This window comes from Pseudophryne corroboree, chromosome 2, assembly GCF_028390025.1.
Source record: "Pseudophryne corroboree isolate aPseCor3 chromosome 2, aPseCor3.hap2, whole genome shotgun sequence".
Taxonomy (NCBI): domain Eukaryota; kingdom Metazoa; phylum Chordata; class Amphibia; order Anura; family Myobatrachidae; genus Pseudophryne; species Pseudophryne corroboree.
The window spans coordinates 715,948,688-715,976,422 of NC_086445.1; the positions used below are offsets into that span (position 1 = coordinate 715,948,688).

General features: G+C 41.6%; 1 protein-coding gene across 1 annotated transcript in view; it reads left to right on the top strand.

Annotated features, from left to right (window-relative positions):
- LOC135046144 (uncharacterized protein C6orf132 homolog) overlaps window positions 1-19,693 on the top strand; it is a 104,005-nt gene extending 84,312 nt beyond the window's left edge. Inside the window, exons 4-5 of the mRNA XM_063955354.1 lie at window positions 1,748-5,063; window positions 18,688-19,693. Of these exons, the coding sequence (XP_063811424.1) occupies window positions 1,748-5,063; window positions 18,688-18,781 (3,410 nt within the window). The 3' untranslated portion in view covers window positions 18,782-19,693. The remainder of the gene's footprint in view (window positions 1-1,747; window positions 5,064-18,687) is intronic.
- Window positions 19,694-27,735: the final 8,042 nt, after the last annotated feature.

The window sequence follows — 27,735 nt, forward strand, 5'->3', positions numbered from 1 at the left end:
TCCCCCCTCCTTTCCAATTGGCCTGTTGTCACAGTGATGGTCCTGGGTCTTGTTTGTCGCAGAGACAATTTCATAGGGGGGTATAGGGGGCAGAGCCATGGATGATGAGGATGGGACCACCGGAGGGCAGAACCCCTGAGAGGAGGAGGAGGAGGAGGAGGCTACCACCACAGACGAAGAGGAGGATGGTACCACCAGGGAGAAGGCTGCACCATAGTCAAGCGTGAAGCAGGGGCTTTGGTATGTGTAATAGGAATAGGCTGCACGGCCCCTGCACTGCACGGAGGAGGTGGTGTAATGGGGGTAATTCCAAGTTGATCGCAGCAGGAATTTTGTTAGCAGTTGGGCAAAACCATGTGCACTGCAGGGGAGGCAGATATAACGTGCAGAAAGAGTTAGATTTGGGTGGGTTATTTTCTTTCTGTGCAGGGTAAATACTGGCTGCTTTATTTTTACACTGCAAATTAGATTGCAGATTGAACACACCACACCCAAATCTATCTCTCTCTGCAAATGTTAAATCTGCATCCCCTGCAGTGCACATGGTTTTGCCCAGCTGCTAACAAAATTCCTGCTGCGATCAACTTGGAATTACCCCCAATGTGTGGTCTATTAAGTTAAAAAGGCGCACATTACACCAGCTTTTCCATGCAGTGCAGGGTCCGTGTAGCCTATTGCACCGCTCCATACCATCTGCGTCTGCCTCTCCTCCAACCTAAGGCTGCCACCTCTCAAATGTTTGGGAGGCCAAAACATAGATGGGTATAATGCAGTGATTGAAATGAACATTTAGAAGTTGTTATATGTAAGTGAATGCAATTAGTATTATAATAGAAACTGTAGGGGTGGTTGTATGTACTTAAATTTATGGCACAGACTGAGGAACAATGTGACTAGTAAAAGTCGAGCTAGGAAATAATTTCTCTGAAATGTTTGTTCGTTTTATTTTATTTTTTAAATAAAATCATTAAACTTACAAAAATACTGTCAAATATTAATTTTAAGTTAAGGCTGTCTTAGATCTACAACAGCCATAACTATGGGGGAGATGTATCATTGTGTGCTTATCTTGCGTTATTTTGTCCCATTTATCATGGTGAAGCAGGTCCAAAATTTGGCAGGATGTGTTATTAGTTGTTTTGGTGAAGACGGGAGCATGTTAATTTACCTATCTGTTGAATTCCACTCTCCCTTTTTCAGCTATAGCCGCTATCAGTGACAGGTGCTTGCATACATGCGCTGATAATTTTCTCCAAGTAGCACCCATGTAGTTTTGGATAAAACACACTTTTATTTTTTTTTATTTTTTGTACAGTATGCACAATCCCTGGCTGTCGACAGCTAGGGACTGTGCTGTTGAAATTGATAGCTACAGCTGTCTGAATGATGAGTGCCACTGACCGATCATAAATTTACTTGCACATCGGTGCACTATATTGCAGATAGGAGCACTGATGTAATATAGCACCCCTGTCATTTTGCACGCTGCACCACATTAGTACATAGGCAATAGTAACTACAGCACATAAAATGTGCAGTTCTAAACCACTTAACAACGAATCATAGATCTACCTCCATATTTGTTTACATTGATAAACAAGATATTAACACATTAAACACTGCTTGATAAAAAAAAAAACACGGTGAATCCAGTATCAAACAATGAACATACATACTTACGTTCAAGCTATTTACATTCTGCATGGTGGTTGAAACTAATTTCATTTTATTTTTTATTTGACTGCAGGTAATGGACCAAAGTTAAATGGAAATTACAGAATGTGTAGTTCTGTTGGAGATTTGCGCTTTCATAATTATTATGAAGATAATGATGAAGAGATCCCTGCACCTCCATCTATGCCACCGCCACCACCTCCTACCATGGCTCCTCCCCCTCCACCACCACCGCCGCCACCACCACAAGAAAGTCCTCCTTCATCAGCCATTTCGTCTCCGGCATCTCCAAGCCCACCAGACTTTATTCCACCTACACCAAATCCTGCTGCCCCTGTAGCACCGATTGTGATTCCAGTTCATCAGTCTACTTTACCAACAGCTGGTGAACAGCCTCAAACAAATAATGTTTCTAAATGGAAATCTGAAACTGTTCTTAATGCAGTGTCAAAAGACCAACCCATGACTTTGCCGAATAGGTTTTCCATAAATCCTGCTTCTTCCCATCTCTATGGACAGACCAACATTGACATAGGACCCAAATCCACTTTACCAAAGTCTTTCAAGGTTCCACCCCCAGCTCCAACCAGGACATCTTCAATGCAGCTGCAGGAACTTCAAAGCATTGGCTATGCCAAAGAGCCTCCAAAATCACCAGTGCCATCTAGTTTTAATCCAAGCTTTCAGGCCAAACTTCACTCTGCGTCTGTTCAGGGACAAACCTCTATTAATGACACATTGAACAAAAGAAAGTCAATGCTTATAATGGAAGATCTGCAAGATTTGACATATATCGCTGATCATACAGTAGAAAAAAATGCTAATATTACGGATTCAGCTGGTTCCAGGCCTTCTACCTTGAAGGCAAACACTGATTTACAACACTCAGTTGAATTAAATGGTGAAATAAAAAAACAAGAACCTGGACATAATAATGAGAACCAAAGACCACCCAACAAAATTAATACAATAAAAAGTGAGTTTGCGTCAATGGATTTTGGGAAATATAGGGAGGGACCAAAGCATCCTCAGAGCAGTACAGAATATAATAAAATAGCACTTAAAAAAAATGGCTACACACCAGACGTAAAGAGTTCAAAACCTACTATAAACATTATCTCAATTAAACCAATATTAGGGGAGCTTTCATCAAATACAAATCTACAGTTTAAACATGATTCCTTAACAAGAAAGGAAATGGACACACTCCCTAAAGAATTGGCAAGAACAGAACATGAAAGAAAATTAGAATTGTATGGGAGTTCAGGAGAGTTTCAAGAATCTCCTCCTACACCACCCCCTATGGCTCCTCCACCACCACCCCCGATGATGGTTCCACCAAATCCACCGTTAATGTCACTTGTCACTACTGCATCACCACCTGTGGTTTCAAATATTACACCAACAAGGACCTCACCTACCATGAATCATGTTGTTCCACCACCTGCTCCTCCTGTGACTTCAGTCCCAGCAGTACATCAGGTTTCATCAGTGCTTTCTCCAAAACCAAAAGCTGTTCCCCCACCCCCACCACCACCAAAAGCCCCACCAGCACCTCCACCTCTTCCAATCCCAGGTAGTTCATCTAGTCAAGACTCACAGTTACCTTTGCTGAAGGCATTGCAAGAAAAACAACAGACACTAAGACAGGTCCCAAAAAAATCTATAGAAGTTAGACCTGCTCAGCCAGCTACTATCTCTGGTAATGAACAAAAAATCAGAGTTGGCAAAATAAAGGGTGAGTTAGAAGCTCTGTTTTCTCCAAAGAAAGATAACAAAGGAGGAGAGCATCGACCAGGTGTGGAAGTAAATAAAAAGAATACCAATGGAAATGTTCCTCAGTCTAGAGGTGGAGAAAACACTTTGGTTAACTCATTGATGCTCAAAGTACCTCTCATGCCTGCTAAATATGAGAAGGATGTTGATACAGACAATTCAGAATGGCTTCCCAAAAGTAATAAAATGGATATTCAGATTCCTGAACCAGACTACCTACCACTAAGCCCTAAGAAAAACATTGAGAAGCCAACCTATTCAAATGTGCAAAATGAAATTGCCAAACCCTCTCTTGAGACCTCTGTACAATTGCCTGTGCCGGCTTCCACTCCAAAAACCACAGATACAGTGGATATACTGACCAAAGCCATTCCAAGCTACAAACCACATCATGAACGGAAGGCATCAGCTGGAAGCTGGACCATAGATCCAGTTGTTTCAAAACTAGATGAATATGGGACTGTAAAATTTAATATTAGTCCAAAGACTGCAGAAAACATGTCTCCAACACCTGTGAAGCCAGAATCTTCTGTATCACAAGAAGAAAGTGAAATTAAACACACTGACAAAGTAGAAAGTAATTCTCCAATGGCTTTGCTTATGGCTGCAAAGAAACGAGCAACAAAGGGAAATCGCTCTGTAGAAAGTGGTAAAATTTCTGTTAAAAGTGGACTTGTGACAAGTTCATTAAGCTCTCTGTATTATCCGGGGAATACTAACACTTTTGTTGTTATGCCCAAGAATGAACATGGACGACAAATTAATGAACCAGAAGTCAATAGTTTAATTACTAATCAAATCAATTACTTGGATATCAAATCAAGCTGGAAAGAGGAAGCGTTACAATCACCTAGCTTAAATACTTTGGGTTTGAATTCTCAAAAGTCCAGTTCTGAAAACGCGAGTCTGCTGCAAGTTGGTAACACAACTGGTCTACAGGTTTCATCTACAGACAGAAATGGAGACTATTGGAAGTCAAAATCTTCGATGTTTGATGCCCCTAAATTCGACATTGCCTCTTTCCCATCACCTATTACAACTTCAGTTGCAGATGAGGACTTTGAATATGGAATAATACCACCACCAGCAGAGTTCACAAACAGTCCAGCAGCACAACGTGCCAGTTTTTCCAGTATGCACCAGCAGGATCACTCCTTTATTCATGATCACAGTAAAAGTCTTAAATCTGATCTTGTATCAAATTATCAGTGGAGTAATACATCTAGTAAGCCTTTGTCTTTTTATACATCCACTAGCAACAGTGACTTTGGCAAATACAGTGATAATTACAGCAGCGGACTCACCAGGGATTCTCAGAAAGGCTCTCTAATTAAGAAACGACTGTACATGCCTGATCCTGAACCAGAGAGTTCTTGGAACTATGGAAAACATACTGGCTCTCTAAGGCCAACAGCTTTGTCAAAGTCTTATATGCATAGTCAGTCTGGCTCCAATATGGTTCCAGATCCACGGCGTTTCAGCCTTACATCAAGATATGTGTCACAGGGGAGGAGAGTGTCTGCTGAGAACCTTAACAGAATGGCGCCAACTATGGTTGATATGAAATACAAATCTCCAACTTCTGACTATCTGGTTGGACAACCAACAAACAAGTGAGTGTGTGTGTTTATTAAATAATATACGTAAATGTTTATTGTAAAATAGTTTCAACACTTAATTGTACAAAAGTAGATAAGTTATATTCATTAATTCACCTTTTAAGTGGAATATTTATATATTGAGTTATGAGATGTTCGAAGGCTCCTTATCTCAGGGGGTCTGTGCCAGAACGTTCATTTTGAAGAAATGTTTTACAAAGGATGCTACATTCTAATCCAATGGTTCTTTACTTTTACCCACTCAAAAACCTAATCAAAATTTAAATAATTATAATCAAAATGTATCAAGAAGTCCATAATTATGATAAAAATGAAATGTATGATTTGATAAAGGGGATCATAAGGATTAAGAACACACCTGTTTAATGCCACACGCATCTGCCACTGTTGCATGTGACATTGAAAGGTCAGCAATGCAACATACAGTATCTCCTAGTTGTCCCTGAATCAGTATGAATAATAATAATTATTAACATTTATTTATATGGCACCACAAGCACCCAATTACAGAGTACATAAATAAGCAAAACAGGAAAACTTAGTTTTTTACAATATAGGACAAGTACAGGGTATATTAACATAGCTGCATCAGCAGACCACACCGAAATAATAAGTATCAGAGTGGCAGAAAACCGAGGGATTTGGTGCTGTCGAAGGGAGTATGGAGTAAGACGAGGGAAGCCACTTGAGAGATGATGGGACACTGCCACAAATTGGGACAGTTGTGAAGTACTGTATACCCGTAGAGAACATGAGGATGAACATTTGCTTCCATTGCATGTTCAACAGTGGGCAATTTACACCAAAATATGGGATAGACCAAAAAAAAAAAAAAAAGTTAAATCTGAAAGCTGCACATTGCTGAGTAGATTGTGAAGTACAATATAAATGTCTGTGACAACGAGAAATCTGGTGGATGCATCCTCATTTAGCTTAAATAGACATTTTTTTTTTTTTCTTGTAATTTGATATGGGCGGCAAACATGTCAATTGTGCACAACACAAAGCAATAGGTGTACTGGTAAACCTTAATCACAAAACTAAATTACATTAGACAATCAAGTTTTCATAAAGTATCTGCAAAATTGGCAAATGATGAATATTTGCATATCCATTTGCTTTAAGATCCTTTCACCAGCACACCCAGTAGTTATCACCTCTAAATGCTCAGTCATAATTGCTTAGCCAATTAATACTATTGCCAGCCATAATGCATGGAAGTACTAGACAGAGGGGAAAACAGCAGAACACCTCCTAGAGTGACCCCCAATGTGCACTGAACAAAAATGGCGGCTTTAGAAGTGATGCCTCTTAGGTCTGTTTTATCATTTCAGGCATTGGGGGCATGTACAGAAACCAGTTTCAACTCAAACTGTACCTTCTTGTTGCTAACAATATCTGTGTATCAACTTTCTTGCCCAGGTTAATGCTGCAACAGTTATATGGTGAAATGTCTATCGGGGGCAAACACAGGATTTATAAATGGGAGGACTGCTTGTTTTTGGAACAAATAGTAAAATAATACTTGCTGCAGTAAATTTGCATTCCCACGCTCTCACAGAGGGAACTGCTCCATTGGCCAACAGCAGCTGCTATAGTGTGAAAGCATGGTTGAAAGAAAGAGCACTGTGGTAGAAAGGTGAGGTGGCGCAACTAGGGGGGTGAAGGGGAAGACAGAGTAAAAAAAAAACATTTTTTGGGGTATCCTCCCTTCAATCGCATGTCGCTTATTATATTTAAAATAATTTGGTAAACCTATTTGTGTTCTGGCCCCACATCTCCATGTATAGACCATATAGGACATGTTTTGTGGTGATGTTGACATGTGGTAGTGATCTTCTCAGACACAATCACTCCTGGCATATGTATGGTTATGTTGGTACAATTATGATGATCTAGGTATCAGGCTAACCAGATTCCACCAAATGTTTATGCTGCTGCAAAATTGTTGCACATGTATCATAGGGAAGAAATGTATCGGAGCCCCCTGGCCAGTGATGGCTGTCGCCAGTCTCAATTGCGAAAGCCTCCCCATGGTGGTAACTGTATACTGCTGTACTGGTATTACTGGGGTCATTTGCCACCTAAGAATATTTTATGTGCATGATATTTTTCTTTGACATCAAGCTTGCAGAACAATGGTTGACATGTTCCCAGGATTTCTCAAGCCAGCTACAGAGATTGCTAACTGTGGTAATCGCAATAACAGGTCCAGATTTATCAAGCCTTGGAGAGTGATAAATAGCACAGTGATAAAGTACCAACCAATCAGCTCCTAACTCCAAGTCACAGGTTGTGTGTGAAAAATGACAATTAGGAGCTGATTGGTTGGTACTTTATCACTGTGCTATTTATCACTCTCCAAGGCTTGATAAATGGGGCCCTGTGTCTCTTGGTTCCGTGAACTAAGATGGTCTCCCAGTAGATCTTCTAAACCACCTTTTTGATGGTGTAATGCTCCTCCGCTTCCACTGTCATAACTCGCTGCCTTTGCAAATTTTTTACTGTTTTATGATTCTGAGAAAATTATTACATGGTAGATGGACACAGAGCTGATCTAAACTGCAGCCATCACTAACTGTACATGTGAGCTGTTTAAAAGATATTTTTTTTTTGCATTTGTAATGTTTATCTTTTATAGAGGATTCCCTAGGATGATCGCACCCAGTTTTGGGTGGAAAGTGGTGATTTTTCAGTGCTTGTTCGTCTTTATGGGTTGGTTCCTCTGGTTAGTGTACAAGTAGAGCTTGGGTATTATTGTAATGGCAATACAGCCATCCAACTCTTTAAAGATTGTGTAGCGTACTGTGTGATGTTTTGATGCCAAGGACATGTTTTATGCAGATAGGTGTAAATTTGGTATAAGTCTGTGGATGGTACGGAAGTGATCCTCCATTTGGAGTTCTTCAAACTATTCTATCATTTTAATGTTTTATTGAGTAAAACGTCTGTGGCCGTAACACTGAAGTTGATCTGCTGAGAGTGTATTAAGTCAAACTTTTGATTAGCATAGAGCAGGGCTGGCCAAACCGGTCCTCGAGATCTACCAACAGTTCATGTTTTCCAGTCCTCCTGGAGATCAGTAGAATTGTCAGTTAGGAATGAATGCAGCACATCTTAATTAGTAATGACTACACCTGAGCACCAGCTAGGTGTTCTGGAAAATGTGAACTGTTGGTAGATCTTGAGGACTGGTTTGGCCAGCTCTGGCATAGAGTAATGGATGTTGACTGTTTGCTTATGTGAATCCATATGCTACTGCACTAGGTTTGTGTACAGGAATTTTCTTTTCATGTTTTTAGACAATATTATGGTTAAAAGTGAATCGGGGTAATAGGAACTATAGCTATAATGAAGGTTGCCATCACTTTTAACCATCAGAGTCTCAAATCCCACAAGTAATCAGACAATGGAGGTCATTCAGACCCGAATGCAGCCATGCGTCTGTATGCAGCGTCTATATTTGAGTGGTCTGCGTATGGTCGCAGTGCTTGTGCATGACCGTACACATTGCGGGCGCATCCCGGAAGGATTTGGCCGCAGTGTGATTGACAGCATTGGGCGTTTGCGTGTCAGCGGCGTAGCATTGCGGGAGCGCATAGCAGGCCGAATGGGGGCAGCCCGAGAGCGTTTTCGGGGTGGCTGCATGATGTCACATTCAGCCACTCCGATTAAAAAAAAATGGTGGCGGACTGCCAGACAGTGCAGCCAGACTGTGCTGCCAGGGGTCAACCTTACTTCGTCACACATGCTGGGCGGCCCCCGGCATGTGAGGAGATGGACGCAGATCTGGTTGCGTATGCAGCGATTTGAATCCATCTCTGAATAAGGTCCTATGACTCTTCAAATCATCACGAAGTCATATTTGGTTCCTATATTTGAAATATATATATTGTACACATCTGGACAAAGGGGTTTGAGTCCCCGAAACGTCGATGGAATGTATTTGACTATTTAAATACACTTGACTTTTCTCAAGACCCCGAGTGCCGCAGCCTTTTTGAAAGATATTGAAATCCACACTGAAGGCACCAGGGCAACGTTTTGGATCTTAAACAGAGTGCCGGGCTGACATTGTTGTGTGTGTGTATGTGTATATATATATATATATATATATATATATATATATATATATATATATATATATATATATATATATATATATAATTGTGACAACACTGGGATAGTGTTTGAGGGCAGGTATGTTTGTCCCAGATTCTTGTCTTACATGTTTTAGAAAATGAAAACTTCTAGGAAAATGCTTTTGTTTTGTTAGAACCTTTTCAGTTTGCTGGAAAAGCTGGATAAGGGCCCTGAGAGAGATAGGGCGAGTTCCAGACATTGGGCCCAGTTCGGATCTTTGGCCTCACAGAGGGCTAATCAGGGCTTTCAGCTGTGCAAGAGTCTTATAGGGCTTCTAGCCTGATTAATGTGTGCAGACTGCCTGGGAAGACTGCGGGATCTCTGTGAGAGAAACACGCTTCCTGATGCAAGTGAGCTATACAGTGTTTACTGGAGAACTCTGTGTTTTTGTTTAGTGATAGTTAGGAACATCTTGTGTTTAGTTGGTGCCGGACAGGCAAGGTATTTTCTTTTGGTATTTGTTTTATTTTCTGTATAATAAAACTGTCTGGGGCCAGTTGTACCAGAAACTGGACTTGTGTGGTTCCTCAGCTGCTGCAGTGTTACAACTTGGTGGAGAATGCGAGCACTCTACCATTTGAGCTAATTCCCCAGTCACGCAAGAACCCATGCAATGTGATGCTGCCTTTGAATGTCGCAGAATGTCTTTCTTTGCTAGGTTAGCCTGTACTGTGGTACCTTCACCTGAGCTGGAAAAACAAATGTGTGATGTGTTCTTAGAGGGTAACCGGGTAGAGGCCTTGCTAGATTCAGGAAGTTTAGTTACCCTCGTGAAAGCTGGGTTAGTGAACCCCTTAAAGGTCCAGCAAATACCTATTGGGGTAACTTGCATACATGGGGATACCCAACATTATGTCACTGTTGAAGTGAATATAGAAACTTGTTGTGGGTCAGCAATTGTTAAAGTAGGACTGGTCCCCACCTTGGTGCGTGAGGCCATAATAGGGAGGGATTTTCCTCTTTTTTGGAAACTGTGGGAATCACGGTTATCAACAGATGTGAGAAGTAAAGAGCCAGTTGATAATACCGGTGATTTTATGGATGTACGTGTGTCTTCGGAACTTTCTGACCCTTTGCCTTTTGCTAGTTTGGCTGGGGAAGTGACAGATGGGGAGTCCAGTGAGGACCCTCTTGCTGGGAACAGAGACATAGTAGTTAGAACTGAAAGCGTGCCTGACCTGGAGGTAAAGAAGGATCTGTTTGCGTCTGAACAGTTAAAGGATCCTACCTTAATAAAGGCTAGAGAGAATGTTAAGGTTGTTAATGGGGAACCTGTGGTACCAGGTGACAGGGTTACGTATCCCCACATGGCCATCTGTAATGAGCTCTTGTACCACATTGTCAAAAGGGGTGAGGATGTGGTGGAACAGCTGGTAGTTCCCCAGCCTTATCGGAGAACGGTACTAGATTTAGCTCATAGTCACGTTACCGCAGGACATTTAGGGGCAGAAAAAACCACTGAAAGAGTTTTACAAAGGTTCTTTTGGCCAGGGGTTTATAAAGAAGTGTCTGAATATTGTTCTTCCTGTCCTGAATGCCAGTATCATGCCCCTAGACCCCATTTCAGGAGCCCACTAGTTCCCATGCCTATTATAGAGGTCCCGTTTGACAGAATAGCCATGGATCTCGTGGGGCCCTTGTTAAAGTCTGCTTGGGGCCATCAGTATATCCTGGTAATTATGGACTATGCCACTCGATATCCTGAGGCTGTCCCTTTACGCACTATCACAACCAAGGCGATAGCTAGGGAGCTGGTGCAGGTTTTTAGTAGAGTGGGAATACCAAAAGAAATTTTGACTGACCAAGGTACTCCATTTATGTCAAGGATCATGAAAGAATTGTGCAAATTATTTAAGGTCACTCACCTCAGGACGTCCATCTACCATACCCAAACTGATGGGTTGTTGGAAAGGTTTAATAAAACATTAAAAAGTATGTTAAAAAAGGTTGTTGAGAGAGATGGGAAAAACTGGGATTGTTTGTTGCCCTACTTGTTAATGGCCATCATATAAGTTCCTCAGTCCTCTACAGGGTTTTCTCCATTTGATTTGTTGTATGGTAGACACCCCAGAGGGCTGTTGGACATTGCCAAAGAGACGTGGGAAGGACTGCCCACTCCTTATAGAAGCATTATTGAACATGTAACACAAATGCAGGATAGGATTGCAGCCGTGGTACCTATTGTCAAAGAGCACATGGAACAGGCCCAAAGTGCTCAACAGAGGGTCTATAACCGGAGTGCCAAGATACGGGAATTTGCTCCTGGAGATAGAGTTCTTGTTTTGGTACCCACTGTGGAAAGCAAATTCCTAGCTAAATGGCAGGGTCCATTTCAGATTAGGGAAAAAGTGAATGAGGTTAATTACAAAGTATACCAGCCGGGAAAGAGAAAACCCGAACAAATCTACCATGTTAACTTAATCAAACCCTGGAAAGATAGGTTGTCTCTGTCAGCGGAGCCTTGCCCTTCGGTGTTTTCACCTCGGTTGCTTCCCGCAGTAAAGGTGTCAGAGACATTATCAGCTGATCAGAACAATCAGGTTAAAGAATTTCTCATCCAAAATAGGGCGATATTTTCAGAGCTGCCTGGCTGAACGACCATAATAAAACATGACATTGTCACAGAACCAGGGGTCAGGGTTCATTTAAAGCCATATAGGATTCCTGAAGCTCAGCAAGAAGCTGTTTCTAAAGAAGTTAAAACCATGTTAGAACTTGGAGTCATAGAGGAATCTAACAGTGAGTGGTCCAGTCCCATAGTGCTCATCCCGAAGCCCGACGGTAGCATACGCTTCTGTAATGACTTTCGTAAGTTAAATGAGGTGTCCAAGTTTGACGCATACCCCATGCCCCGTGTGGATGAGCTTATAGAAAGGCTGGGAACAGCCAGGTTTCTCACCACGTTGGACCTGACCAAAGGTTACTGGCAAATACCTTTATCTGATAGCGCAAAAGAAAAAAACAGCCTTTTCGGTTCCGGAGGGGCTGTACCAGTATAAGATGTTACCCTTTGGGTTGCATGGGGCTCCAGCAACCTTTCAACGGGCGATGGATAAAATTTTGAGGCCCCATAGAAAATATGCAGCTGCCCATTTGGATGATGTGGTAATTCACAGTACAGACTGGGGGTCCCATTTTGTTAAAGTACAAGCAGTACTGGAATCAATCAGAGAGGCAGGGTTAACTGCTAACCCAAAGAAGTGCTGCCTCGCAATGGAGGAGGTCAAATACTTGGGCTTCACCATAGGCAGAGGTCTGATTAGGCCCCAATTGAATAAAATTGATGCTATTCAAAACTGGCCTCGTCCAGTGAATAAAAAACAGGTAAGGGCTTTTTTGGGAATAACTGGGTATTATAGACTGTTCCCAATTTTGCGGCCACAGCGGTGCCGTTGTCAGACCTTACCAAAGGGAAGCAGTCAAATATGGTGAAATGGAACCCTGATGCAGAAAAAGCGTTCCAAGCGTTAAAAGTGGCTTTGTGTTCACAACCGGTATTGATAACACCAGATTTTTCAAAAGAATTTGTGGTACAGACAGATGCCTCAGAGGTAGGGATAGGGGCTGTGTTGTCCCAAACCAGAGATGGGGACGAACACCCTATCATTTATTTGAGTAGGAAACTCAATGAGCATGAAAAAAGGTATGCCATTGTGGAAAAGGAGGCTTTGGCCATTAAGTGGGCACTAGATACCTTGAGATATTACCTCTTGGGTAGACAATTCAGACTAGTGACAGATCATGTCCCTTTAAAATGGATGGATGTAAATAGAGGCAAGAATGCTCGTGTAACTAGATGGTTTCTAGCGTTGCATGATTTTAAGTTTACTGTTGAACATAGACCGGGTACACAATTGGCCAACGCAGATGCATTGTCCTGCATCTTCTGTTTGGGGGCTACAAGTGTTCCGGCCCCTAGGTTGAAACAGGGGAGGGGGATATGTGACAAGAACACTGGGATAGTGTTTGAGGGCAGGTATGTTTGTCCCAGGTTCTTGTCTTACATGTTTTCGAAAATGAAAACTTCTAGGAAAATGCTTTTGTTTTGTTAGAACCTTTTCAGTTTGCTGGAAAAGCTGGATAAGGGCCCTGAGAGAGATAGGGCGAGTTCCAGACATTGGGCCCAGTTCGGATGTTTGGCCTCACAGAGGACTAATCAGGGCTTTCAGCTGTGCAAGAGTCTTATAGGGCTTCTAGCCTGATTAATGTGTGCAGACTGCCTGGGAAGACTGCAGGATCTCTGTGAGAGAAACACGCTTCCTGATACAAGTGAGCTATACAGTGTTTACTGGAGAACTCTGTGTTTTTGTTTAGTGATAGTTAGGAACATCTTGTGTTTAGTTAGTGCCGGACAGGCAAGGTATTTTCTTTTGGTGTTTGTTTTATTTTCTGTATAATAAAACTGTCTGGGGCCAGTTGTACCAGAAACTGGACTTGTGTGGTTCCTCAGCTGCTGCAGTGTGTGTATGTATGTATGTATATATATATATATATATATATATATATATATATATATATATATATATATATATATATATATATGTATGTATATGTATATGTATCTGGCTATAATCCGTCACTCCAAGTATTTGGACAGCCACCGATTGTGCAAGTTGACCCACTTAAAAAGATGAGAGTTCTGTAATTTCCATCATAGGTACACTTCAACTGTGAGAGACAGAATCTTAAAAAAATAAACAGGAAATCACATTGTATGATTTTTAAACAATTTACATGTATATTCTTGTGGAAAATTAAATATTTGGACACCTACCAAGCAGCAAGATTTCTGGCTCTCTCAGACCTGTTACTTCTGCTTTAAGAAGCTCTACTATCCTCCACTCGTTACCTGTATTAATGGCACCTGTTTGAACTGGTTATCTGTATAAAAGACACCTGTCCACACCCTCAAACAGTCAGACTGCTACCTCTCAACCATGACCAAGACCAGAGAGCTGTCTAAGGACACCAGGGACAAAATTGTAGAGCTGCACAAGGCTGGGATGAGCTACTCTACAATAGGCAAGCAGCTTGGTGAGAAGGGATCAACTGTTGGCGCAATTATTAAAGAATGGAAGAAATACAAGATCACAGACAATCTCCCTCAACCTGGGGCTCCATGCAAGATCTCACCTCGTGGGGTATCGATGACCTGTAGAATCAGCCCAGAACTACACGGGGGGACCTGGTCAATGACCTCAAGAGAGCTGGGACCACAGTCACAAAGGTTACCATTAGTAACACACTACGTCGTCATGGATTGAATTCCTGCAGCACCCCGAAAGGTCCCCCTGCTTAAGCCAGCACATGTCCAGGCCTGTCTAAAGTATGCCAGTGACCATCTGGATGATCCAGAGGAGGATTGGGAGAATGTAATGTGGTCAGATGAGAGCAAAATCGAACTTTTTGGTATAAACTCTACTCGTCGTGTTTGGAGGGAGAAGAATGATTAATGGCATCCCAAGAACATCATACCCACTGTGAAGCATGGGGGTGGAAACATCATGCTTTGGGGCTGCTTTTCTGCAAAGGGGACAGGACGACTGATCCGTATTAAGGAGAGGATGAATGGGGCCATGTATCGTGAGATTTTGGGCAAAAACCTCCTTCCCTCCAGTAAGAGCATTGAAGATGGAATGTGGCTGGGTCTTCTAGCATGACAATGACCCCAAACACACTGCCCGGGCAACTAAGGAGTGGCTCTCCGTAAGAAGCATTTCAAGGTCCTGGAGTGGCCTAGCCAGTCTCCAGACCTCAACCAAATAGAAAATCTGTGGAGGGCGTTGAAAGTCCATGTTGCCCGGCGACAGCCCCAAAACATGACAGATCTAGAGAAGATCTGCATGGAAGAGTGGACCAAAATACCTGCTACAGTGTGTGCAAACCTGGTCAAGAACTACAAGAAACGTTTGACCTCTGTAATTGCCAACCGAGGTTATATTACAAAGTATTGAGTTAAACTTTTTGATTGCCCAAATATTTATTTTCCACAAGAATATACAAATTGTTTAAAAATCATACAATGTGATTTCCTAGTTGTTGTTTTTTTCAGATTCTGTCTCTCACAGTTGAAGTGTACCTATGATGGAAATTACAGACAGAACTCTCATCTTTTTAAGTAAGTCAACTTGCACAATCGGTGGCTGTCCAAATACTTTTTTGCTCCACCGTGTATGTATATGTGTGTATATGTGTGTGTGTGTATGTATGTATATATATATATATATATTATACTGCTCAAAAAAGGGAACAGTAAAATAACACATCCTAAATCTGAATGAATGAAATGTTCTTATTAAATACTTTGTTCTTTACATAGTTCAATGTGCTGACAGCAAAATCACACAGAAATTATCAATGAAAATCAAATTTATTAACCCATGGAGGTCTGGATTTGGAGTCACCCTCAAAATTAAAGTGGAAAAACACACTACAAGCTGATCCAACTTTGATGTAATGTCCTTTAAAACAAGTCAAAATGAGGCTCAGTAGTGTGTGTGGCCTCCACGTGCCTGTATGACCTCCCTAAAACCCACACAAGTGGCTCAGGTAGTGCAGCTCATCCAGGATGGCACATCAATGCGAGCTGTGGCAAGAAGGTTTGCTGTGTCTGTCAGCGTAGTGTCCAGAGCATGGAGGTGCTACCAGGAGACAGGCCAGTACATTAGGAGACGTGGAGGAGGCCGTAGGACCGCTACCTCCGCCGTTGTGCAAGGAGGAACAGGAGGAGCACTGCCAGAGCTCTGCAAAATGACCTCCAGCAAGCCACAAATGTGCATGTGTCTACTCAAACGATCAGAAACAGACTCCATGAGGGTGGTATGAGGGCCCGACATCCACAGGTGGGGGTTGTGCTTACAGCCCAACACCGTGCAGGATGTTTGGCATTTGCCAGAGAACACCAAGATTGTCAAATTCGCCAGTGGCGCCCTGTGCTCTTCACAGGTGAAACAGGTTCTCACTGAGCACATGTGACAGACGTGACAGAGTCTTGAGACGCCAAGGAGAGCGTTCTGCTGTCTGCAACATCCTCCAGCATGACCGGTTTGGCAGTGGGCCAGTAATGGTGTGGGGTGGCATTTCTTTGGGGGGCAGCACAGCCCTCCATGTTATCGCCACCTTGTGGTAATAGGAATTCCTTTTTTATTTAGATCTCTCTATATGTGATTCATAAATAAATTGTTATTTTTTACATTGAACAAACCATCCCTTTAATTATTATTGATTGTCATTAATTTTTACTAATTATAATCAAATATTTGTACAGCCAGCGCAGGTACTCACCTCTATTTACGACTTGTTGTTTTGAGGAATTGACCTTCCTCCTACCTGCTGCTGTTGGTTGCGCACCTGCATATTTATTTATTGCTCGCCAGAGATAGCCTGACTGCCATTAGGTACTGAGATGAGTTCCTCAGACCCCTTGTGACACCATATGCTGGTGCGGTTGGCCCTGGGTTCCTCCTAATGCAAGACAATGCTAGACCTCATGTGGCTGAAGTGTGTCAGCAGTTCCTGCAAGACGAAGGCATCGATGCTATGGACTGGCCCGCCCGTTCCCCAGACCTGAATTCAATTGAGCACATCTGGGACATCATGTCTCGCTCCATCCACCAACGCTACGTTGCACCACAGACTGTCCAGGAGTTGGTGGATGCTTTAGTCCAGGTCTGGGAGGAGATCCCTCAGGAGACCATCCGCCACCTCATCAGGAGTATGCCCAGACATTGTAGGGAGGTCATACAGGCACGTGGATGCCACACACACTACTGAGCCTCATTTTGACTTGTTTTCAGGACATTACATCAAAGTTGGATCAGCCTGTAGTGTGTTTTTCCACTTTAATTTTGAGGGTGACTCCAAATCCAGACCTCCATGGGTTAATAAATTTGATTTCCATTGATAATTTTTGTGTGATTTTGTTGTCAGCACATTGAACTATGTAAAGAACAAAGTCTTTAATAAGAATATTTCATTCATTCAGATCTAGTATGTGTTATTTTAGTGTTCCCTTTATTCTTTTGAGCAGTGTGTATGTGTGTGTGTGTGTGTGTGTGTGTGTGTGTGTGTATATATGTGTGTGTGTATATATATATATATATATATATATATATATATAAAATCTATATATAAAATTGTATATATATAAAACTGTATAATTTTTTTATATTGTATTTTCATGTAACTGTACAAGGTGTATTATATGTTGTTGAGATTGGAGGCTGACATTCCTTAGGTTCTGCCTCAGCAGGTTGGTCTTGAACACAAGAGGCCAAATAACTGGATAGAGCTGTTTCAGAGATATTGGAAGATTGAGCAGGTCTAGTCATTTTTCCTGGCAAGATTGGTATATTTTCTATAGGAATTTTATACCAAAAGGTATAATAGAGACTTACATTGGCAATGTGAGTTAATGTTGTGTTTGTGATGAATTGTTGAAATGGATAGTGTTCGAGTATTCCTAGAATAGGACTTGCTCATACCTCTCAATTTAAGCAAAACTGTCCCAATTTTGGACACTGTCCAGAGATCGGTATCCGGACTCCAGGTCGACACACCTTAGGTCGACGCCAATTGGTCGACACACCTTAGGTCAGGCATTCCCAACCACGGTCCTCAAGGCACACTAACAGTGCAGGTTTTAGTGATATCCAAGCTTGAGCACAGGTGAATTAATTAGTAGCTCTGTTATTTTGATTTAACCATCTGTGCTGCAGCCTGGATATAACTAAAACCTGCACTGTTGGTGTGCCTTGAGGACCGTGGTTGGGAATGCCTGCCTTAGGTCGACATGGAAAAAAGTCGACATGAGTTTTTCACAATTTTTTTTTCTTTTTTGGAACCTTTTCATACTTAACGATCCACGTGGACTACGATTGGAACGGTAATCTGTGCCGAGCGAAGTGAAGGCACCATGCCCGAAGCATGGCGAGCGAACGCGGTGCACTAATTGGGGTTCCCGGTCACTCTACGAAGAAAACGACACCAAAAAAACCATAAACTCATGTCGCCCTTTGTCCATGTCGCCCTTTGTCCATGTCGCCCTTTGTCCATGTCGACCTTTTGTCCATGTCGACCTAAGGTGTGTCGACTAATTGGCGTCGACCTAAGGTGTGTCAACCTTTTTGTTGTCGACCTGGAGTCCCAGACCCCCAGAGATCACGTTGCAAGCAGAATCCTAGCTATGTTAAGTTATGGAGTGTGTGTGAGCTAGTGCTTTGAAAGCCCTTGTGCACCCCCCCCCCCCCCCCCATGTGGAACCACATATGACATTACACCTTTTGTGTGCTCAAGTAGGACAGTATTTGGGTCAGTGTGCTTGTCAATTAGTCCACTGCTGTCTACTGATTTGGCTCAAGCTTCATTTTGTTTGAATCAAGAAACTTGCTTGTCTCGTTTGTTACATTTCTTAGATAGTGCTATAGATGTTGACTTCTTAACTGGTCCTTTTTTTCTACCCCCTCCTTTTCCACAGACCTCAAAGCACCCACCAGCAAGGAATGACGTTCACTGTCAGACCAGGTACCAGGCAGCCAATTTCTCAAACGTATCAAGGAGGCTATCTCTGAGACAGCTATGTTCTGAATGCAAGGTTCCTGACCGCTTGTCTGTAAACTAACAAGAAGTCTCTGAGGTTCCTGGTTTGATGCAGTGACTGAAATTTTATTTTGCAACGTAAGGTTGTTCCTTAATGGATGGATTTAGCTAAAATCACTGTACAATGGTTATTTCTTTTATTTGCAATTTCTGCTTATGTGTTCCAGAGAAGAAAAGTTATCTGAGTAACGTGAAATTGGCTTTAAAAAAAACCTGCTTTATTATTGTTGTACTCTACACATGTATACAAATTACTACACGTCATTGTTTCAACTTCATATTGTATCATAGAAAACTTGAGCCAAAAGAGATCTATATTTTGGAGGAACAACAATTCTTATCCCTAGAATAATAATACAAAGTTGAGTTTTAGTTTCAGCTTAATATCTTTGGTTTTAGAAAGACATTGCAAATTAGTTTTTTGTTTGTTTTTTGTTGTTGTTTTTTTTAAGCATTTTACATTTTGTGTTTATTTTCCCTCTATACCCATTTTAGGTATTCATTCATCTATTGTTTTGTCCTATTCTCATGTGCCTATTGTTTGTTGAAATATTTTTGGCATGAGGTGCAGTTATGTTTTATAAGTGTATAAATATATATTATAAAAATAATGGTTGGTATGTAAAGTTGATGTACATATTATTTTAAAGGAAATCTCCATGAGGATTTCCTAAAGAAAGCACTTTTGTTTGTATATTCAATGTATATATGTGCAACAGGTGTCCTTTTTTTATGTATGTGTCTTTTATTTCTTATGCAGTATAAATATATAGATTTACAAGAGACAAAGTAACTGGTTCTGCCTTTTAATGCGAATACAAAAAGCTTATGCATGTTCTTCATTCAATGTTATTTTAAAGTAATTAAAATTATTTTATGCAAAATATTCCATGGTGATCAGTTTCCTTTTTTATTTTTTCATGTCCAGTTTATATACAGTTTGTTTCAGCACTCTGCAATATAAGATCCCATGTTCATGTGCAAGTAACGTGTTATGTAAAGGGCATAACTCTCCTATCCATACAGGAGCTAATAACACTGCTGTGTATTTGTCCACGCCACTCAGGAAAATGCACAATGTAGAGTAACCTAGCCAGCATTCTTCATATGCTGATCCAATGGTTCATCACTGATACCACAATCTATTGAATTCCCCCCCCCCCCCGCTCCTTTATTGTGAAAAAGTACATACCTGACTTAAGGTGGGCACACACTGGAAGATATATTTGCCGATCAATTGATCGGCGGATAAATCTATGGACAGATCAGGCAGTGTGCTGTGCATACACACTGCCCGATTCGTCGGGGACTGACGTCATGCCCAGTTCAGCTGTCCATCACCGCCGGCCGCCGCAGCATGTGTACGGGCGGTCAGCCGGCCGCCCGTACACACACAGCAACGCGCCAATATATCGGTATATATATTGGCCGTCGGCTGTGCTGCGGGGCCGACGCGATACGTCTGTGAACGACGGAGTTCACAGACGTATCGGCCGTACACACTGGCCGACAGACCCGCGATATATCGGCCGTTCAAGAGAACGGCCGATACATCGGTCAGTGTGTACCCACCTTAAGTGTGGCTTGGTTGCTTTGACATAGTCATGAATACATACCTTTCACACTATGGGACACATTCATGATTATGGGTCTGTTAACATTCATTATTAGAAACCCAATGGGGGCTGCCTAGTATTCAGCAAAAATGTAGATCCAACTGGAACCAACCAATGTTCATATGGTGTTGATTCCTGGAGCAATGCTCATTCCTAAGAGATGGAGGTCTGAGGTTACAAAAGAGGGATCCCTCTGCCAACACTGCACTGCAAAACCCAAGAGTCACGCGTGTGTAGTGGGCCAGATTGGAACGGGTTAATAACACTGTTACTTCATCAGAAGTGTTAGGGATCACATGGACAGCTTTCCATGCTTCAGAGCAATACTGAATTGCTTTGCTAGTTAAGTATCCACCACCACTCGCTGCGAGTTGGACACTTAATTGTAAGCGGCCACCATTAATGGTAGAAGATGTCACTCTTCTGCTTTTATCTGTTCTTTCCCCACTACCACACCTACTTAACTGTATTGTTACAGCTGTGGAAAGAATATGTTTCTGCTAGGTAACACTGTCTATATACTGTAGGATGTTACAGATAAGTCAATATTGCTGGAGTTCACCATGCATGTACATCACATATTGTTCCTTTGCCAGCAACATTAGGCTGCCAGCGCCAAGAAAAGATCTCTGAGGAGGTAGACACAGCCACAAGCTGCTAGGCAGGTATTGATAAACACCAGTGGTGTATGTATGTATGTATGTATGTATGTATGTATGTATGTGTGTGTGTGTGTGTGTGTGTATATGTGTATGTATATATCCTACAATCCTACAATCCAACTCTGCTCCAAAAAAATCACCAAAATGGGGGTCTTTAGAGATTTCCAATCCTGAACCGCACTATTCCTTTTTCACAGGAACAGGCACAACCTCACAGGATCACAACTACCAAGTTGGATTGTAGGATTCCACGCTCCTTGATTAGGGAAAATTACAACATCTGACTTCAACCTAATTGTACATTTTCTGTTTTGATGAAGTCTATTTGGATACCATATCATTTGAAAAGAACGTGCGATGGGATGTAACATTAAGAATTCAAACCTGTCTTAACCAGTGGTAAATCATTTTATCATAAAAACTGATTGTAAACCCCTGATGAAGTCCTAACGGACGAAACGCGTTGGGTTTCGCATTATTGAGTTAACAAAGCCATACCACAAGCACCTGGTTGGATACACGTCCCTTTCAAGTTCTGACTGTGATCACCTGACTGTAAATTCCTCACATCAACTGAAAATGTCTATGTATAAGATTGTTAAATTGTTTTATTGAATTTTTAGATATTTGTACCAATGACAAACTTTTAGGTTACAAATACCTTACGTTTGTGTATGAATAAAAAACTTTTAATATTGTTATTCTGAAGGCTGATTGGCTACCACAAGAATCTTTATATATATATATATATATATATATATATATATATATGAGACATTCCTATAACATGAGAATCCCTCCTCAGCCACAAGAAAGAAACCAGCACACCAGCAATAATCAATCCAAAAGAAGCTCTATTTCAGCATGGCAACAGTCAAAGTTGAAACCACATTATTTTCCAGTAAGGATAAACATGATACATCACATGTCCCTCTGGTGAAAAGGAGAATCCTGATCCCCTCTGCCCAACAGCTGTTTCGATGTCACCACCTTCCTCAAGGGCATCCATACTAACACTAAGCCAAACGCTGCCATTTATCCACAGTCTGACGCCTGTCAACAACCTCATAATCCCACTCACCTGTCCATACTAACCACCGCCACCTGAGACCAGTCACGTCCGCACCACTCAGGGCCGGAAGTCCCCATCTTGGAACGCATTCAGTCCGTGGTGGAACGCACTTCCTGTCCCGGCTTCCGTCACGGGAGCACCATACATCTGCATGACGCGGCCGGGCGCTCACGTGAGCCAGTCCAGTGCGTGTGTGAAAAATTCACCTAGGCAACCGGGGTAAACAAAGCCTTCTCATAATATAGGCTCATCTAGAACCATACTTTGGTTATCACAATGCTGAGATCCCAATATACCCGTGAACCTTAATGTGACAGGGACTGAGGCATGCCTGACAGGCGCCACACTGCGGAACCTATGTCGGATCAATACAGAACCCAAAATCAACAACAGAAAACAAAGTAAAAAAAAACGCATACATAACATTATATACATACAGATCAAAACATAATAGTGGATAATAACCTTTAAGCAGCCCTCAGAGTCTAATTATCTGAACTAGCTATAATAGACATATGGCTAGCAAAAAACCACGGCAAATATAGGATCAAAAACTTCTCCATTCGTTTATAAGAAACAAGTGAAAGTTAATTCCTTGTTTAGCCCGTGTGGTGAGACAGTATTAAAGTTATAGATCAGTTCACACTCTCTCTGTAACAGCCTCTTATGCCGATCACCCCCTCTCTTCCCTGAGTGGTGCGGACGTGACTGGTCTCAGGTGGCGGTGGTTAGTATGGACAGGTGAGTGGGATTATGAGGTTGTTGACAGGCGTCAGACTGTGGATAAATGGCAGCGTTTGGCTTCGTGTTAGTATGGATGCCCTTGAGGAAGGTGGTGACATCGAAACAGCTGTTGGGCAGAGGGGATCAGGATTCTCCTTTTCACCAGAGGGACATGTGATGTATCATGTTTATCCTTACTGGAAAATAATGTGGTTTCAACTTTGACTGTTGCCATGCTGAAATAGAGCTTCTTTTGGATTGATTATTGCTGGTGTGCTGGTTTCTTTCTTGTGGCTGAGGAGGGATTCTCATGTTATAGGAATGTCTCATTATATTCTCTATATGGAATTACAGCACCCGGACTGAGCTATGGAAATGTGTGCGGCTTTTCCGTCCTGTTTTTTGTAATACTTTATGTGGAGCCAGCACCATCATTTAAATTTCATTTTTTACTTTTACAATTGTTTTACAATATTTTTTGAGTGTCTTTCAATATGGATCTTGATGCCAGTGATTTGGCAGGGACCAAGAGGTTCCTTGAAAAGGACATATCTAAGATTTTATTCACTAATACGGATCAGTTAAAATTTGATACTGACAGCCCTGCAGAAATCTTTTCCGATTTATTAAAGATGCAGAAACGACTTGTGGAATTAAACTTACATGGACTCACGTTGTCCCAGTACCACAAGGACAAGCTAATACCGAGGGGTTTTAGAATTAAGAACCCACCGACCATCGGAAGAAACAACAAGGATTTTTGTAAGCAGTGGTGTCATATCCTTAATCAATGTAGCCTCGACCTGATGGTGCTTGTAATACAGCAGGTTAATACAGAGATTAGTATTCTTGAGAAGGAGATTAGTGCATGTGAGGCTTCGGGACTAGACTTATTAAAGTCCGATACTTCAACTGAATGGTTATCCAGGTTAGAAAATAACATCATGACCTTTAAAACCGAGTTACTTACCTTCAAAAAGAATAAATACAAAAAGGTGAGAGATGACTATAAAGAACTAAGAGTAATACCCTTGGGTATTTTTTCAAGGTGGGACTCGACAATGGCGTCCCAAACAGCTAGGCAGGAAACGCTTTGAGAGGTCATATACTGATATTGAGTCTCATACTTCTGATTCAGATCAGTCTACCACCCAAAGTGGCCCTTTTTTACGGGAGGCGGGCCTTGCACGTACTCGAAACAAAAAAGATCAGGGCGCTGTAGGAGGGGAAAACGGAAAGCTAACGGCTCAAAAAGAAAACTCCTGGAAAAACAGGAGGAAATAAAGGTTTATAACCTCTCTGATTATGCCCTTACTGATATAGAATTAGGGGTTTTATCAAAGGGACTTTCCTTTGTTCAAACATTTAGACAGAGTGCTTTTGACTGTGAAGTGGAGTTATATAAATTTCAGAGACAGCTTAAACTAAGAGATTTCTTTAGTAAACGGGGGACTAGGGATAGCCCAATTACTCCATTCCCAAGCAAAAGTACTTTTGAACCACCGTCTAATAATCCAGCCATTGACATATTTATGAAGCTTGTGAAAAGGGATATTCTCCCCTTTATGAAAAAAACAGAAGCGTTCTTTCTCTAACACCACGAGAGAGGAACAGATGGCCATTGAAAATCTTAAAGCCAATACCTCCATCGTAGTGCGGGCGGCTGATAAAGGTGGAGGGGTGGTAGTTTTGAATAAAAGCGACTACATAGCTGAAGTATATAGACAGCTTGATGACCAAATGTGTTACAAGAGATTACAATATGATCCTACATTTGGTTATAAAAAAGAGATTGACGCTGCTATCTCCTTGGGGCTTGGCAACGGATGGATTGATGAACCTACTGCAAAATTTTTAACTCAAGAACATCCGATTATTCCCATTTTATATATATTGCCTAAGGTTCACAAGTCCCTGGCCAAGCCTCCAGGGAGGCCGATTATCTCTTCTAGGGGCTCACTGTGTCAGTCTATCACAGTTTGTAGATTACTTTTTGCAGCCAGTGGTACTGTCTGCACCGACAGTTTTAAAAGATACGACAGATTTTTTGCAGAGGTTAGCTGCATTTGGTCCTCCGCCTGAAAAATGCCTTTTGGTTACATGTGACATTACAAGTCTCTATACCAACATTGGGCATAAAGAGGGTATTGATGCAATAAGAAATTCTATTATCACAAATATTGCATATACAGGTCCCCCTTGTGAATATCTGGTGCTGCTTTTGGATATGATCCTGCATAAAAATTATTTTATTTTTGAAAACTTTTTTTCTACAGCTACGAGGGACGGCGATGGGGTCCAATGTGGCCCCATCGTACGCCAACTTATTTATGCATGAGTATGAAAAGAAATATATTTTAGGCAGCACTATGTATTCACAATATATTGCTTTTTATGTACGATTTATTGACGACCTCTTCTTTGTATGGACAGGGGATAGTAGCATGCTGTCCAAATTTATTGATGAATTGAATATGCAAGCAAGCACCATCAGGTTGACGTATAATAGCAGCCCTCAGAGCATAGATTTTTTAGACGTTACGGTCTCTATTAATAAAGGCAAGTTTGTCACGGCAATTTTTAAGAAACCGACTGATAAGAATACGGTATTGTTGTGTGAGAGTTTCCATCCTAGACCACTTAAAAGAGGACTTCCGTTCTCACAATTGATCCGTGTGGTGAGGATAACATCGGACAATACCATGTTAAAGGATGCATTGTATAAAATGGGCAATGACTTCATTGAACGCGGTTACCCTAAAGTAGAGATTGAAGAGGCTATCCAGAGATGCCTCACACTAGATCGGAACTCTTTGTTGAATAAATCTCAGAACAAAGCAGCCTTGGACCGGATGATTTTCCCTAATACATTTTCCATCTCATCACAGTATTTAAGAAGCTCAATTTATCGGCATTGGCATATATTACAGTCAGACCAGACAATGGGTCCTTTTTGCAGTAATAAGCCGCTATTTGCATATAAAAGAAGTCATAACCTGAAGGAAATTATTACATCCTCTGACATTAGCCCAGGAATCCCTAGAGCAAACTGGCTATCCTTGAAAAATGGAGCCTATGGGTGTAGTGGCTGTGTCAATTGCCAGCACATGATTACTGGTGACAACTTTATCCATCCGCAATCTGGAAAGAAATTTTTCCTCAGGCATCATATGACCTGTGAAAGCAAATATGTGGTGTACCTGGTTCTGTGCCCATGCAATCTGATTTACATAGGGAAAACGATCCAGAGATTGAAAACGTATAGCCATGCATCGTTCTTCGATTAAAAAAGCTATGTCCAAGGTTGAACAAGCTACACCTCCAGTAGCGAGACATTTTGTGACTCATGGTCACACATTGCGTGACTTTAAGTTTATGCCATTGGATCAGATCAAACCATGGAAGAGAGGGGGTGATCGGCATAAGAGGCTGTTACAGAGAGAGTGTGAACTGATCTATAACTTTAATACTGTCTCACCACACGGGCTAAACGAGGAATTAACTTTTACTTGTTTCTTATAAACGAATGGAGAAGTTTTTGATCGTATATTTGCCGTGGTTTTTTGCTAGCCATATGTCTATTATAGCTAGTTCAGATAATTAGACTCTGAGGGCTGCTTAAAGGTTATTATCCACTATTATGTTTTGATCTGTATGTATATAATGTTATGTATGCGGTTTTTTTTACTTTGTTTTCTGTTGTTGATTTTGGGTTCTGTATTGATCCGACATAGGTTCCGCAGTGTGGCGCCTGTCAGGCATGCCTCAGTCCCTGTCACATTAAGGTTCACGGGTATATTGGGATCTCAGCATTGTGATAACCAAAGTATGGTTCTAGATGAGCCTATATTATGAGAAGGCTTTGTTTACCCCGGTTGCCTAGGTGAATTTTTCACACGCACTGGACTGGCTCACGTGAGCGCCCGGCCGCGTCATACGGATGTATGGTGCTCCCGTGACGGAAGCCGGGACAGGAAGTGCGTTCCACCATGGACTGAATGCGTTCCAAGATGGGGACTTCCGGCCCTGAGTGGTGCGGACGTGACTGGTCTCAGGTGGCGGTGGTTAGTATGGACAGGTGAGTGGGATTATGAGGTTGTTGACAGGCGTCAGACTGTGGATAAATGGCAGCGTTTGGCTTAGTGTTAGTATGGATGCCCTTGAGGAAGGTGGTGACATCGAAACAGCTGTTGGGCAGAGGGGATCAGGATTCTCCTTTTCACCAGAGGGACATGTGATGTATCATGTTTATCCTTACTGGAAAATAATGTGGTTTCAACTTTGACTGTTGCCATGCTGAAATAGAGCTTCTTTTGGATTGATTATTGCTGGTGTGCTGGTTTCTTTCTTGTGGCTGAGGAGGGATTCTCATGTTATAGGAATGTCTCATTATATTCTCTATATGGAATTACAGCACCCGGACTGAGCTATGGAAATATGTGCGGCTTTTCCGTCCTGTTATATATATATATATATATATATATATATATATATATATATATATATATAATAACCTACAATTGCAGGTGCTCCCCACCCACTCATAACATGATTCTTGATTCGGGAAATCCTTCTGAATGCATCATCTCCTCATTAATAGAATATATGACGATAAAAATTATATATCTATCTCACAATATGCATCTGTTCACAACCGATGACTACATAGGGTGTGCATTTATAGGTGGAGTGAATCCTTACTTAAAACACACAATACCAAAACTACATGTGCCAACATGACACTGCCTAGCAATAGCAAATACAATGCACACATCTGCTATAACAACGGAGACCTCACATTTCCAGCAAAGCCAGTTTTGTAGATTTTACTTTTAAGAGATTACTGTAGCTTT